The 16,431-nt window shown below is 33.0% G+C and overlaps 2 protein-coding genes across 2 annotated transcripts; both read right to left on the bottom strand.

Moving 5' to 3' along the window:
* Positions 1–6,655: 6,655 nt before the first annotated feature.
* Positions 6,656–11,803, bottom strand: LOC112703907 (uncharacterized). Its single transcript, XM_025755529.3, has 4 exons — positions 9,498–11,803; positions 8,296–9,042; positions 8,123–8,210; positions 6,656–8,038 (listed from the first exon to the last, which is right to left on the bottom strand). Exons 2-4 carry the CDS (start codon positions 8,565–8,567, stop codon positions 6,818–6,820), a joined length of 1,581 nt encoding a protein of 526 aa, XP_025611314.1. The 5' UTR covers positions 8,568–9,042; positions 9,498–11,803; the 3' UTR covers positions 6,656–6,817.
* Positions 11,804–11,966: 163 nt separating this feature from the next.
* LOC112702099 (uncharacterized) lies at positions 11,967–12,911 on the bottom strand. Its single transcript, XM_025753006.3, has one exon. The coding sequence runs from the start codon at positions 12,802–12,804 to the stop codon at positions 12,070–12,072; it is 735 nt and encodes a 244-aa protein (XP_025608791.1). The 5' UTR covers positions 12,805–12,911; the 3' UTR covers positions 11,967–12,069.
* Between the last annotated feature and the right edge of the window lie 3,520 nt (positions 12,912–16,431).

The raw sequence follows: 16,431 nt of genomic DNA, 5'->3' as shown, positions 1-16,431 counted from the left end.
TTTTATTTTAATTAGCAATTGAGGTATATATATATATATATATATATATATATATATATATATATATATATATATATATATATATATATATATATATATATTCACTCATAATCTCATATAATGGGTACTTATTACTCTCTTTTTTTTATGAAATATGATAGTCATGAAATTTATACGATAATACAAATGAATTGATAGTATAATATTTAAATCCTAACTATTATTGCATAATCCATGACTTGTTCTATTCATTTTTTTTATGATAGTTATATTCTATCCTATCTATGTAACCATGAATAATTTATATAATAATTTTGGTAAATAAAAAATCAATAATTTTGTGATAATAAATAATATTACATACATCATTGACTAAACTAACTGTATTTAATCAAATTTGTTGTTTTTAAATCATAAATTAATTAAAAAAAATACCACATAAACGTTAAAATTTAAAAATATGATTGATTATGCAATCATATTGATGATATCAAATTAAACTTTTAGATATATTCATTAGTCATAAAAAAAAACCCCTATTGTACTTAATTTAAAATATTTTATTTCTTATAAAGTCTATCGACTTTACTCTATTTTTGATTAATATTCAAAATTCCTAATAAAATAACTTTTTAGGTTTTACAAAATATAACATACATAATTTTGATTATAAACAAAATTAAAAACTTACCATTATTTTCTATCAAATTTTAAATGAATGTTTAAACTCATTATAAATTAAACATATTTGTAAGTTAAAAATATTATGTGCATATAAAAAATTAAATATTAAGATAATTACAATGTATTAAAGTAATACATAGGAACGGAGTTATGTTATATTTAAAAAAAAAAAACTAAAAATTAATTTTATAAAAAAAGAGTTAAATAAAAATTTATACATAATTTGTTAAAAAAATTAAGAGGGAGCGTTGTCCCTTTTACTTTGTACGTGATTTTGTCTATGTTTATACATATTAATTTACATATTTTTAATTAAATAATTAACTATTAAAATAATTAAACTTAACATAATAGAATAATCAAATAATAAATAAATAATTTAACTATTTTATAGTACTATAATGAAAAATTTTATGAAAATTAAATGATATTTTTATACACAATAACTGAATTTTTTTTATATACATTGCATGATTATTTTGTGAGACTCGTTCAAAAAAAAGAAGAACGCCATTTAGTGCAGCTCAGCCAAGACATATCACATATGGCGGCTAGAAAAAATGGCTTTTAAAATTTGTCCACAGGACAAACTGACAACTTCAATGTACAAAACTTGTTAAAGGAAAAAACGGTTACATGTCTACATGCACCACCCAGTCTTCATGTTCATCCGTGTTTTATTCGCCTAATCTGGACCTTATATTTTTTTTATTCTTATATTTAAATGGTTAACGTTGTTGAAATATCATATTTCAAAAAAGACATTGGCATATGTGAACATCTTCCTATAATATACAGTAGCTAGCTAAGTAGCATTTAGAGATTCTAATGTTATATAGAGTGGTCCCTCTAACAAAAAAAAAGCATAGGTTGGGTTTGCTTGCTTGGTTGGATCAGTGACTCAGCAGATTCAGTAAGGTACAGTCCCCTACACAAACCCTAGCAGCTACTATATCCTTGTGCTGTGTTATGTTCCCTCACTATCAATGCTAAAGTCCACACAACCCTTTATTATTATACTATTTTGTGTCCCCAATCCAAACACAGTTTTTTTTTTCCATTCATTTTTTTATAAACATTACATCCTCCTTTTCATACAAATTATGTTACTAATATTAATTTGTCAATAAATTTTTAAAAAACTATAAGAAACAATGTATATTAAATAAGATTGTTGAAATTATTGAATCCTATTTTGTTTTCAAATTAGGTCAATTTCACTTTAATAAAAAGTATTTTTTTTGTTACTAATTCTTGTCATTTTCTTAATTCAAACTTCAAATCCCATCTAATAAGAAAAAAATATAAAATTTCTTGAAACAATTAAAAGTAATTATTTCCAAAAAAAAAAACTAACTTATTTTGTATGATTAGAGGCACATAGAATTTTTATGGTTATTGGGCCCCCTTAAGAATACAGAAATATAAAGTCCAATATAAAACTGACCCATTTGCCTTAGTAACAGTACCTACAAATTAATCAATCATTTTCATATGATCATATCATCAAAGGCATGCGTGATGTGAAAGGTTCTATATTTTGGGACAAGTAACTTAGGGTATAAAATAATTCTTCATGGCCTTATAAATAATTTTAACTATTTTAGGGACTGAACAAAGTGCTAATTGGGTAACTGCTTTTAACAGATACCCAAATGGGCCATGCAAAAATATTATCAACAGTGTAATCTAATTTAGCCCAAAGTGATGGGATCTTAGATCTTAGAGACTCAAATTCATTCAATAATGTATATCCTTTTATGACCATTCAGCTTTTTCTGACTCATTAAGACCAAAAAGTTAAAACTTTTTTTTCTGACTCATTAATGGTCTTTAACTTATTGTATGACTCTTCTAAGATTTGCATTCATCAGATGTACTCAAAATAACTCTTAATAAATAATAAAAAAAGAATAAACATTACAGAAAGTAAAATTTTCCACCACTAATTAGTTGATTCTTTATTTAATTTAAATAAATAAATTTAATAGAGGAAAACTCTGAATTATCTGATCGAAAATTTGTATTAATAATTATAGAAGAGTTAAGAAAAATATAAACTTGTCTGGTAGAAAAGAAGTTAAGTAGCTTAATTAGTATATATAACTTATATTAGACAACAAAAAATACTTTATGCATATTAAAAATTAATTACTAAATTAGTTATTATATATTTGAATATATTTATATATATTGATTTATATATTTTTTAACGAAATAATTAATCACTAAAATAACTAAATCTGCCATAATAAAACAATCAATCATGCAATAGATGAATAACTAATAATCTTGTTTATAGTTAATATTTTTTTTATAAGATACGAAAGACATAATTTTATAAGTGTAGTATATATGTAGCATAATTGATAATAAAAAAATCCAGCCATTAATAAGCCTTTCAAGCAGCACATTGCATACACCAATAATTGTTGGTAATTAATTAAGTTAAACACTCTTTTCATATATATGAATATTTATCTTGAAAATATTAGGTCAGATGCAATATTTTGACAAATTTGACATATTAAGTTAAGCACTACTCTTTTCATATATGGCATACATAATCAAATTTGACAATAACAGTATGTAGAGAAAGTTTAGACCTAATAAAAATATTATATACACACATTAAATATCAATCAACATAATATATTTATTTATATTTATTTGTATTTGAATAATCAATCACCAAAATAATTAATTTTAGGGCAATTTACTTAAATAAATAAAAAGAGAGATTTCTTTACGTAAATGTGCAAATCTGTTTGTTGTTACGATTTTGTGCAAAACGGATTTATATGTAAACCGTGGCAACCCACCACGGTTTCTAAACATTCATAAACCGTGGGAGGTCACCACGGATTAGGAGCAAAATTTTGAAGGAGAAAACCGTGGTAGGTCACCACGGTTTATGAAGGAAATTTGGCAAGCATAAACCGTGGGGAGTCACCACGGTTTATGAGGAAAAGATATAAGCACATAAAACCCGGTTGGTTACCACGGTTTATGTAGAATAATGGGAAAAAAACGTGGTGGGTTGCCACGGTTTACTACGACGGAAAATCTATATATATGTGGGTGATTCAAGCACCAGAAGAGATCATTCTCACAATGGCTAGTGAGGAAGAGAGCTTTCTTGCTCTGGTGCATTGCTCTGGAAAAATTAAAAAAGCAAAAGCCAAGGTGTGAAGTTCACCGACAGAGAACCACTAAGTATTTTTATCAGTTCGTCTATGAGTTTGTCGGACTTGAAGAACAGCATCTTGGAGAAGCTTGGCGTGTTGGGTTGCAAGTGGGTGAAGAAACTATTCTACAAGATTCCCATGGCGGTTGTCTCGAGCGGTGTTCAGTATGAAACCTTTGCGGTTAAGTCTGATGAAGATATTAGGGTTCTGTTCTACTGTGTAAGGAGTTTTCCGAAGATCAGAATCCATGAGTTGTTCGCGAAGTTGGAGGTTGGTGTCGATAGTTCTGGGGCATCCGCTCCAGTTCCTTGCGTAGCTTCCGCGGGTGGTGCATCTAGTTCGATGCCTGCGGTCAGACCGCATCTTCCGCCGGTTCAATCACCTTCTTTTGCGGCTGACTTAGAACAAACGGAGGTTGTTGGTACTGTCCCTTTGGAGCATGCAGCAGTCATTGAGCCTCCCAACGTTGTGGTCACCGGTGGTGGCCTCGTGCCTTATCTCGAAGACTTTGGTGGACCTGATCAAGTAGAGAATGCAATGCGTGACGATGAGTCTGACCAGGAGCCTGTTGATATCGATGGTGACAGTGACGAAAACACAGGCGGCGATCCACATGCGCAGCATCGGCCTTCAAGTTCTGCTTCTCATCAATACCCTCCACACTTCTCCATACTAAACTTGGAAGCTCTTGGTCAACAGGAAGACAGTGGTAACAGAGTGGGTAGATCTTCTGCAGAATTTGAGATTGGGCAATCGTTCCAGAGTAAAGATGAAGCTGTGCTCAGTGTGAAGGACTATAGCATCCGGCGAGGTGTTGAGTACAGAGTCCTCGAATCGGATCATTTGAAGTATCATGGAAAATGCAAGGAATTCGGCAAGGGTTGCACTTGGTTGATTCGTGTAGCGCTTCGTGCACGAAAGGGAACTTGGGAGGTTAGGAGGTACAACGGGCCACACACGTGCCTCGCAACTTCTATTTCAAGTGATCACCGTCAGCTGGATTATAACGTTATATGTGCGAGGATTCTTCCTATGGTTAGGGCGGATGCTGCGGTTACGGTAAAGGTACTTCAACAAGCGACAGAAGCTGATTACGGTTTCAGGCCTAGTTACAGGAAGGTCTGGTTGGCTAAGCAGAAGGCAGTGGCACAAATATATGGAGATTGGGAAGAGTCTTACGCGGAGTTGCCCCATTGGATGCTAGGGATCCAGGCGACAATGCCGGGAACAATCACGGTGCTGAAGACGTCTCCGGTTCAGATTGGTGGTGCGGTTGATGAGTCGACGGTGTACTTTCACCGACTTTTCTGGACATTTCCACCCTGTATCGAGGCATTCCGGCATTGCAAGCCACTCGTCAGTATTGATGGTACCCACTTGTATGGGAAGTATGGAGGGACGCTCCTGTTGGCGATAGCTCAGGACGGAAACTCCAACATCCTGCCGATAGCATTCGCCCTTGTGGAGGGGGAAAATGCAGAGTCGTGGTCATTCTTCTTGTCCAACCTCCAAGAGCATGTGACTCCTCAGGAGGGTATCCTTGTTATCTCAGACAGGCATAATGGGATCAAGGCGGCCCTTGAGGCACCTGAGACTGGATGGCTGCCTCCTCGTGCTTTCCGGGCCTACTGTATAAGGCATGTGGCAGCGAATTTCGCCCTAACGTTCAAAGGTAAGGACTCAAGGCGGTTACTGGTCAATGCTGCCTACGCCAAGACTGAGGGTGAGTTTTACTACTGGTTCGACATCATGCGGACTGAGAATCCAGCAATGTGTGACTGGGCCAACCGTATGGAGTATGACAAATGGACCCAACATGAGGATGCTGGTCGACGGTTCGGGCACATGACCACAAACATCAGTGAATGTGTGAACTCCGTGCTAAAGGGTACTCGCAACCTCCCGGTCACATCGTTGGTTAAGTCAACCTACGGGAGGCTTGCTCAGCTATTTGTGGTCCGGGGACAGACAGCAGAGGCACAACTCGGATCCGGCCATGAATTCTGTCAGGCATTGGTCAAGGCTATTGATCGGAACCTTAGAGACTCCAGGTGCTTTACTGTGACATTATACGACAGGCATCAGTCCGAGTACACCGTGGCTGAGACAACACCAACGGGGTCGTTCTCTCTTGGTAGCTATAGAGTTTCCCTTAAAGATCACCGATGCGACTGTGGTCACTTCTAGGCGCTGCATTATCCATGTTGCCACGCCATTGCCTGTTGCGCCTACTCCCGGCTAAACTGGGCGTCATATGTTCACGAAGTGTATCGTATGACTGAGGTGTTCAACGTTTACAAGCAGGGGTTTCTCCCACCTATTCCTGAAGGCCTGTGGCCTCCATATGGTGGCCCAACCATTATTCCTGACCCTAATCTGCGGCGTGCAAAGGAAGGTCATCCAAAGGCAAGCAGGATCCGTGGAAGCATGGATCAGTCTCAAGAGAATCAGCCGAAGCATTGCGGGTTATGCCGTCAGCCTGGGCATACGCGAAGGAACTGTCACCAGCGATCACAAAGTGGTGGAGGGGATGCGTAGATCTCATGTTGTGTAACCCTCTTCTATGCTGTCTCATTTGTTTCGTGCTCTAAATAATGTTAGTAATGCGTCGTTGGTTAAGTATGTCACTTTCAACGTGTTTCATCAACAACGAAATCTCAGTATAATAAACTCGTTTTATTTTATCAGTTTCATTAAACCACTTTAGATATCTTTCATAATGTGCATTATAATATAAACCATACAGGAACACATCAAATATTCTGAAGCAGGCACTCACTACATGGTCAAAAGATAAATAATATTTAACAATAAGTCTGAAATCCATAAACACTAACAAGCATGCACAATACATAAACTAATTAGCATGCTCAATACATAACGAAACTACCATGATCAATACATAAATAAACAAAGAAAGTAATGGACAGGAACATATAACATAACTAATCAGAATCCTCAATGGTGTCACTGTCATCATCGTCGAACTGGCCAAGCAAGTGCCCTCCGGTGCCACACAAAGGAGGACGTCTAACCCGCCTAGGTCTGTGATCTGCCGCTGGTGCTGTGGGGTGTGCGGGAGCCACGCTGAAAGCGGAGGCAGGTGTCCCTCCTAAAGCAAACCATGGGTCGGACGGCGAAACTGCTGGCTCGTTCAGGTCAACTGCCAACTGAGCCTGAACATCGTCACTGCCTGGCTGCTGAGCACCAAACTGGGCATGCTCCTCAGGCATCTGTGGCCTATAATGGGTCTGATCATCATCCCTAAGCATGTCAGCTATGTCTCTGTAAAACTCGGACTCAGTAACAGGATCAGCAATGTCCACCCCAACAGCCGCGGTCGTAAACTCGGCAAAACCATATGGGCTCACGTTCCCAAACAGCTGTGAGCTAGAACCCACGTCGAACGTCGGCTGATCCATGGCTGATGCTGATCCAACTACATCCTCAGCGGCCACGTGACCAGTGCCGCCCCCCTGCTCGGATGGTCCTCCATCAGGCCCACCTCGACGGTCAGGCCGCGCAGGTGACCGTCTGCCTCTACGTCGAGGAACACGGTAGTCCACTGGATCCCCAGCCTCAGCTCCAGGAACATCCTGCTCCAATCGGTCGGCAAACTCCCTCCACTCGCGATCGGTGGTCCGGGTCCCAATACGGCGACGCCTATCGACTCGTCTGTTATCTGGTCTGTCATAAACATGCACTCTAGGAGGTGCCTGGGACGACCCTCTGTGACGCGCCTCCTCAGTCAACACAATCGGCCTCGGATCCTGAAATGCTACATCTGGGGATAGGAACCTGCGCGCCACACGGCACCACCACTCTAGGTAATCTGCTGATGGACCAGGGTCGAGGACTCGATCGATCCATATGATTGACTGATGCCGGTTCTCCCAAAGCTGGTGCCACTCCTGATAATATGTAGGAAACCACCGGTCCCCACCCCTACCATCCTTCGCATGTAGCCAATCTATGTTCAGAGCTACATCTGGGAGATGCTGAACACCGCCGAACTGGGGTAGAACCCTATCCACCTGATGCCACTTGATCGCAGCAAAATATATCAGGCTAGTGACGGCCGTCCATAGCCGTCGGTGCTCATCAGCTAGTATCTCCGGATAAATAACAGCAGCAACATCAGCAGAAGAATAAGGCTCCCACACAAACTGCATAGAAACAGTAAGACGTTCCTGAGGCAGTGCCATGTAAGAAAAACTAGTTCGACCATCAGTAAAAAATAAATCACTCACATCGTGGACACGCAAACGATCAAGTGCAAGGCGTGCGGAAACTAATCTCTGTGCCCCTGCATCGTTCCTCGGAACAAACTCGGCCCACCTACAATTTAAATTGAAATGATGTCAAAACAAACCATAACACTAGCAATTTTTACAATTTATGAACACATATTTTTAAACCATACCTAGAAGCAAGCGGAAAACCGAACCGGTCAAAACCAGTGGGCCTCAGAGTGGGAAACCTCCAGAAAATCCAAGACTGTAGTAGCTGTAGCGGCCCAGCCAAGTTAACGACGTTTCTGTTTGTACCACGACAAAGACACCTATACAACCAGGCTAGTGCAGCGGAGCCCCAGCTATATCTGCCCAAGTCATCCAATGATGCCAAATAAGGCAACCAGCGAAGGTGTACCCTGTTTGCATTCTTGTCTGCAAACAGCTGAGACGACAACAGCATCAGGATATAAGCGCGTGCGTATACACGCACGGTCTCATCAGTAGCATCTGCAGGGAGGGAGAACACGGAACCTCTCGTGGAACCAGGTGTAGCACACTGTCATCTGCTTCACTTTACTCTGTGGAGGTAACTCCCCGAACAACTCCCGGAACCACACCCATGCTGGTCTACCGTGTTCCATCAGATTCTCAAACTCAGTCAAGCACCCACTAACGGGTGCACCATCAATCGGCAAACCCAGCTGATACGCAACATCCTGTAAAGTAATGGTGCACTCACCAAACGGCATATGGAACGTGTGGGTCTCCGGACGCCACCGCTCAATAAATGCGCTAAGCAGAGACTCATCAACCCAGAACCACTGACTGTTTAGCCTAGCAAGATGATACAAGCCCGCAGTCTCCAGATACGGTATAATCCGGTCATGTAAGGGCATATTCTGCTGCCGCCTAACGGCTGTAATAACCCTACTAGGCTGCAAAACGTTGGTAATAAAATCCCTTAACATACAACCATTACAAACAACAACATACATAATACTGAAGCTAAGAAAACTGTGCACATTAAATTCATGGATTCTGTTATCGTGTATTAAATACTGAAGCTAAGAAAACTGTGCACTCACTACAACAAATTAACAATTTAAGTACATGAAAAAAAATCTTTGAATAAAATATTAATAATGATAATAACATATTGTGCAAAAATACTATTAACCACACTAAGAAGATAAATAAGCATAATAAAATATGCATTACTAACAATACCGATAATAACATTAATATTTATGTAAATTATATTAATCAGAATCACAAAACAAATAAACGTAATAAAATAAAAATATTTACTAGCAATATTCCTACTAACATATCAATTGCTATATTAGAATTAAATTTAATTACAATAATAATAACAATAACAGTAACTAACCTCTTCGTCGATATATCCTGCCACGTGAGCGATGCCATTTAGTCGGTACAATCGATCCTCATCCTCCATTGGCCCCACCACCCACTTCTCCTTCGCTGCCTCCAAACCTTTTCCCAAATTCTCTCTACAACAATCAACCCACTTTCTTCCTTATGTTGCTAATGAATCCGTCCCTGCCTTCAGCGGATTACTTATATATGTAGATACACGTAAACCGCGGTGGGTTACCGGGTTTTACGTTCAACATTGTTTCCTCATAAACCGTGGTGACTCCCCACGGTTTATGCACGCCGATTTGCCTTCGTAAACCGTGGTGACCTACCACGGTTTACATGTAAAACCATTTGTTCGAAATCCGTGGTGACCTCCCACGGTTTATGAATGTTTAGAAACCGTGGTGGGTTGCCACGATTTACATATAAATCCGGTTTTGCACAAAAACGTAACAACAAACAGATTTGCACATTTACGTAAATAACTCTCCCACTTTATTTATTTAAGTAAATTGCCCTTAATTTTATCATAATAAATTATAATATATAGACAATTAATCAAATTTTTATATTAATATAATAGAAAATTATATAAAATACTAAATATGTATTTTTATTTAGTAACTTATTGATTGGTGTAGCTGATTCTTTATTACTACATAGCATAAATGTTTCAAATTGCAGAAGTGATAGAATGCAAAAGAATAATAACTTGAAGCATATATTTTCCATTAAACTCAACATTATGCAAAGGAATGAAACTATATATTACAGTTATGGCATGCAGTTGTGTGAACTAAGAACTAGCTAGAGATAGAGTTTCTTGTTTAAAGAGAAGAGAACATAGAATATAGAATATATATAACTTGAAATACAAGAGAAATTAAAGTTACAGTAGCAACTAACTAAGGAAAAGGGCTAACAGATTCTAACTACCATAACAAGAAAACAGAAAACAGATTAGATAGAGAAACTGATTTTATTCAATAATTCCCTAACAAAGAGCTAGTCATATCATTCAACCATGCATCATATACTGTGTATTATTGATGTGTTATAGTATGAAACTGTACATGTGCATTGTACTAGAAGCTTCTGGTCGGGGGCTTGCGAGTCAAGACGGTTGTCGGATCGTCTGATTGGAGCGGCGGGAGTTGATACCTGCAAAGACACTCTGACGGCCAAGTCAAAATAAATCTGAGAGGTATAAAGTGCATGAAATGAGTAACGTACCCGAGGGACTTTTGACTCTCCTTTTATTATCTGGTAGTAGTTTTCGTATTTTATCTTATTTAGTTAAGATAAGAGAAGAATTTGAATTCGAATACTGGGTTAGGGCATTGGAAGTTAATGATCCGTTTTGAGACGTAAGGATGGTCCATCTTAAAACTATCAAATTTAATAATCATTTAATTTTAAGAAAAAACACGAGATAAATGTCTAATAAATAAATTTGAAAGGCAATTAATGGTATCATTTTCTTATATAATAATAATAATAATTAAGAAACCTAGATAAAACTACTTTTAAATACATATGATAATAAATTAGTTATTTAGTACCAATAATTAATATAATCAATCAAAGAAGAGAGAAAATTTGACATGATATTACCTATCTAGTAATCAATTAACTAAGCTAAAAGAAATAGCATGATGCACAAACATTTTATGTTAATGTAGAATTAAAAAAAACTATATATTTAAAGAATGTAATTTATACGACTTAATTTAATAATTAAATTAGTGATTATTTTTACTATTTAAATCTGTAAAATTAAGATTACACAGAGACCATTTAACTATTATCCTAAATCTCTACTTCTTCAATTAACCAAGCTAATAGATAGAGAGTCTAAAAGTTTTTTACTTCTTCAGTTTGCATTGATTGATATAATAATGTATTGAATATAAATGGAATTAACTACAATAATAATTGAAGTAAGATAACTGGAAATTAAATTTTAAAGAATTTAAGAATATAATTGTATATGACCACAAGTTGGAGAGAAAATAAATCAGATAAAAGAAAAAGAGAGAAAGAGATAATGTAGTTTTTTACACTTTTACATACACTTGCATATATAACTACTATGACTATTAATAAATAAATCTAATGTATACTACTATAGTTAGACTATTTAATTGAGGCTCATACTTAATTAAACATTATCCAAAATTGGAAATTAAAACAACAACAATTTTGAAGATTCTTTTTGTACACCAAGAATTAGTCAACAGACAACTAATTAATTTTCATCGCATCATCATAATTTCCACAAAAGTATGTTTAAAAAATTAAAAGAATAGAAAAGTAAATAGAGCAACAGAACTATCCAATATATATTATAAAATTTTTTTTAAGTGTATCGAAAATATTAGTGTCCCAATTAATTTAACCGTTAATTTCAATTAATATATATTATAAATATTTTTTATAATTTAGATCCATAATTAAAATAACTAAAACACCGATGTTTTCAGTATACTTAAAATTCTTCCTATATTTTATATTGTACGAATTGTTAGTATATGGTATACATCAAAATTAAAAAAAAAAACAAGGTAATTAATTAACAACTATCTAGTGAAAATTTCTTGATGTTTCTCTTCTTTTTCCTTCCATTCTAAACCAATGAATCTGCATGGTGAAAACCTAATCTTGTATTCAGATATTGTTTCAAGCTTAGGAGACCAAACCTGCTCCTTAGACCTCATCACAAGCTGTTCATAGTGCTTTTGCAATTCAGGAGTACTACAAAGAAAAGATCCATTATTATTATTATTCCCTTCTTGTTCTTCTTTTTGTTGTTGATTATTGATGATGAGACTTGTTATAAATTCCGGCATCACCTTAATCAAAGCCCTTCCATTGTCACCCTTAATATACTCAAAAGGGCATGCCCCAAATTTGATGGGAGACCTATTATTATTGATTTTAGGGCATGACGACGACGACGACGAAGAATTTAGGGCTGCAAGGGTAGAAGCTGAGAGAGTTTGAGAAGAGAAGAGATCAATGGGGAGAACAAAGTAGGTTTGACCGGGTAGAAGTTGATCATCAAAGGATAAAATTGGAATAGGGTGTCCTATGAAGAATGAATCTGCATGGCAAACAACTTTATCTGGAAACTCAAACATGATCTCACCAGCCACCATATGTTTCTTGTTCTTGTTCTTGTTATCATTGTTTATGGATCTTGATGTTCCTTCCCAAAATATAAGCTTGACTTGTTGTGACGGTTTTGTGTTGCAACAACTAGTAGTACTAAAATTAGGTTGAAAGCATGGTGGAGAAATCACTACATTTCCCATTTAATTTGATGAGAAGGAAGGAGAAGAATTGAAGCTAAGAAGAATTGAGAAAGTGATTATGAAAATTATTATTAGAGGTTAGAGAAATATGAAAGTGTATATATAGAAGAAGAATAGAAGGTTGAAGAAAGAGTGTTGGCCAAATTGGAAATGTTGACTTTATAATATAATTTCTAAATATTCTTTTGGTATTTTTGGGCCGGTCGGTGGTCTGGTCATCCATGCCGGCTTTGAATATTTCTCTCTCTCTCTCTCGGTTAGACTTGTAATAGTAATAAGTAATAATAACCACATAACAATTTATGTGTCTTATTTGAGGCCATAATAAGGTTTTTATATAACAAATAATGGAAGAAATATAGATAATTAATTTTTAATTGGTTAATATTAATTAATATAAATGAAAAATATTACTTTTCTTTTTTACTATTAAATTTAATTTGTTGTCTTTTATAAATGTTTAGTTTTTTTTCTCTTAAAAATTTTTATTTCATCCTCGTATTGAAGTTCAGCGTGGATTCAACTTTTATTTAAGTAATAAATTTTTTTATTTTTGATAAAAAAATTAGTTAATTTTTATTGTAAAACTTTTTAATTTTATTTTTTAAAAAATTTAGAATTTAGAATTTAAAATTTATAATTTAGAATAAAAATAATATTAAAAATTGGTTGATATTGAATGAAAAAAATTAATTTCTTAATTGAATTTTATGATAAAGCATTAAAATTTCAATAATAAAAAGATTTAAAATTCTATTCCTCTTAAGTTAAAAAATGTTAAATATAAGATAAACAAAAAAAAATCTAAATATTTATGCGAATTTGAAAAAGATTATAAGATGTATGTGTGATATATATTATTCATATATCTCTGATCTATCCAATAGTTTAAATTTTTAAATAAATAATTTTATAATAACAACTATTAATAAACAACAACAAATACACAAGCTTATTATATTTATTACCTTGACCTTATTATATTAATTAACTTGTACCTTTTTGTAACTCAAACCTAATAAAAGTTCACAATATATAGTATGTATGTAATTAGTAGGTTTGATTTTCTTGGTTTAGGTGGTAAAAATTAAAAGTTAGCTCACTTAAAACTCGAGAGATGAGAGAGTGCGATATATATAAATATTAAATTAAATCAATTATATCATTCGTTAAGTTATCATAAAATCACTCATTTTAAAAATTAAATTAACAAAAAAATATAATATTAATAATTATATCTCTAATATTTTTTTTAAATAAATTTTTTTTTGAGTTTATTTGATTTTTTTAAATTTTTGGGATAAATAATTTAATGGCATGGTATCAAAACTATGTGTCTAAAATATTAAGAATTTTCGATTTTTGGTGAATTCTAAAAGTAAAAAATAGTATAAGATAAATAAATAAGAAAAAAATGTCTATACAAAAATCAAACAAACTCAAAAAAAATTCTTGCTTAAAAAAAATATAAAAAATATAATCATTAATATTACTTTTTTCTATTAACTTCAACTTTTAGAATGAGTGATTTCATGCCAATTTATTTAATAATCAAACCTAATAATCAAACACTACTAATAATCATACCCAAAATTGATCTACTATATTTGTCTTCGCTGCTAATATAATTGAAACTAAAATCAAGTACTAATGATCAATGATGTGTTTCGGATTTCACTGGATCTAAACAAGAGAAACCTGATATCATTGTATCAAACTACTTAATTAATTAAGTCACACATATGTTTATAGAATTAAATTAACACTACTCAATATTTTATTACTCTATCTACCAATAATATACATAAGGCTTCATTGAAAAAATATATGAACGTGATATCCTAGCAAGTAGCAAACAGTCAAACTCACCCACACCTAATAAGCTTGAATTCGTTGACTATTCTACTATATATTTTATTCAGCATTGTTTTTAAAATTTAATTTTCATGTACTACTGTCACTATAAAATTATTTTATACAGATAATTAATTATATATTATTATATTAACAGAAATAATTAACTTTTAAATTTATTATTTAAAATATAAATCCAATTAAATATTTGTATAAAGAATTTTATATTATATATTATTACATCAAAATTAAACTATTGTTTTCTATTAAATATATAGATTGATTAATAATTTAATACTGATCAATAATAATGCGCAGAACTAATTCATTCATTATTCATTTAATATTCATAATTAAAGAATAATTAAAAATTGGTTCGAAGGAGAAAGTCTGTGAAAATTAAAGGCACTCGTCATAAAGCCAAAACCCAAAAGTTCCCTTCGTCATAGGATATGATATTAGTGAAAAATCTTTAGTTGTTGGTTTATGACCAAAGCTATAACCTTCACGTGCCCTTAATTGCTATTAATTCATTTATTATTTGCTGTTTTTACTTTTAGGTACGTGTAAATTGCAAAGTCAAATGACAGGTTAATTCGTTTAATTAATTATATATTAGGATTTTAATAGTATATGTATTTAAGGTACATGTTAAGACTATTATATTATTAATAAAAATTTGCAATTTTTTTATTACAATAATTATCAATAAATACATTGAAAATTAAATTTTAAATATTTTTTATAATTTTTTTAACTAATAACTTTAACATGTGTTATTAGGATTTAACTAAACCCTAATTACTATGCACAAACAATTAGTTTTACATTATCAATAATATTTGTAAGATTTTTTTGATATATAATGAATTAATAATAATAAATTACTTTTAGGTATGTAACAGTATATATACAATACAATTGGATTTGAGTTAAAATTTTACACTAATAATACACATTTCTTGCAAAACTAAAGTAATTTTTTTAGTTTTTTAATTAGAATGCATTTTTAATATCATGAAATGCTTATTAAACAAGTAATAAGTTGTTATCCAATATTATTTTGGTTTCATCCAAAATTAAATGCTTTTGGGGGGGGGGGGGTTCAAATTTAAATGAATGCCAAAAGAATATGTTACTATAAAATAAAGGTTAACTGTTAATTTTTAGAGTTCTATCACATTTTTATTTAATTAGTTAAGTCATTACAGTTTAAAAATTTATAAATAGTTCTCTATACTAGATAAAAGTTACAATTAAATAATAAATACTTATTAAGCTAATTGTTATTTTTCATGGAAAAAAAAAGTGAAAAATACAATTATTTAAAAAAATTATAATTCATCCTATATCAAATACAAAAAAAAATATTTTAACAAAAATATTTAAAAAACCTAATTGAATTTTTTTATCTAATATAACAGTTAATTATAATTTTTTAAACTATATAAAACCCAAACTAATTAGTAAGGTTTTCGTAAAATTATAAATACTTTTAAAATAATTAAACCTAAAATAAAACACATGATAGTTCTAATTATATGCCTAATTTGAATAAGTATTAATTAAAGTAGGAACAATAATGAGAAGTGTTCAATATTTTTGGGGGCCGACTAATTTTATCTGAAGGCATTAAAATTAAAATTTATATATAAAAATGGTTGACTTTTGCAATGTCAATTATACAACCGACACGCAATATACATCGAATGAAGCTTTCAAGTTTCAAGTTAAGACGGTTTTGAAGAAACTTTAGGGTGCCATTGATTTATA

This window comes from Arachis hypogaea, chromosome 7 (assembly GCF_003086295.3).
Source record: "Arachis hypogaea cultivar Tifrunner chromosome 7, arahy.Tifrunner.gnm2.J5K5, whole genome shotgun sequence".
Classification (NCBI taxonomy): Eukaryota; Viridiplantae; Streptophyta; class Magnoliopsida; order Fabales; family Fabaceae; genus Arachis; species Arachis hypogaea.
The sequence above is the reverse complement of the archived record's forward strand: the minus strand, read 5'-3'. Positions and strand labels throughout refer to the sequence as shown.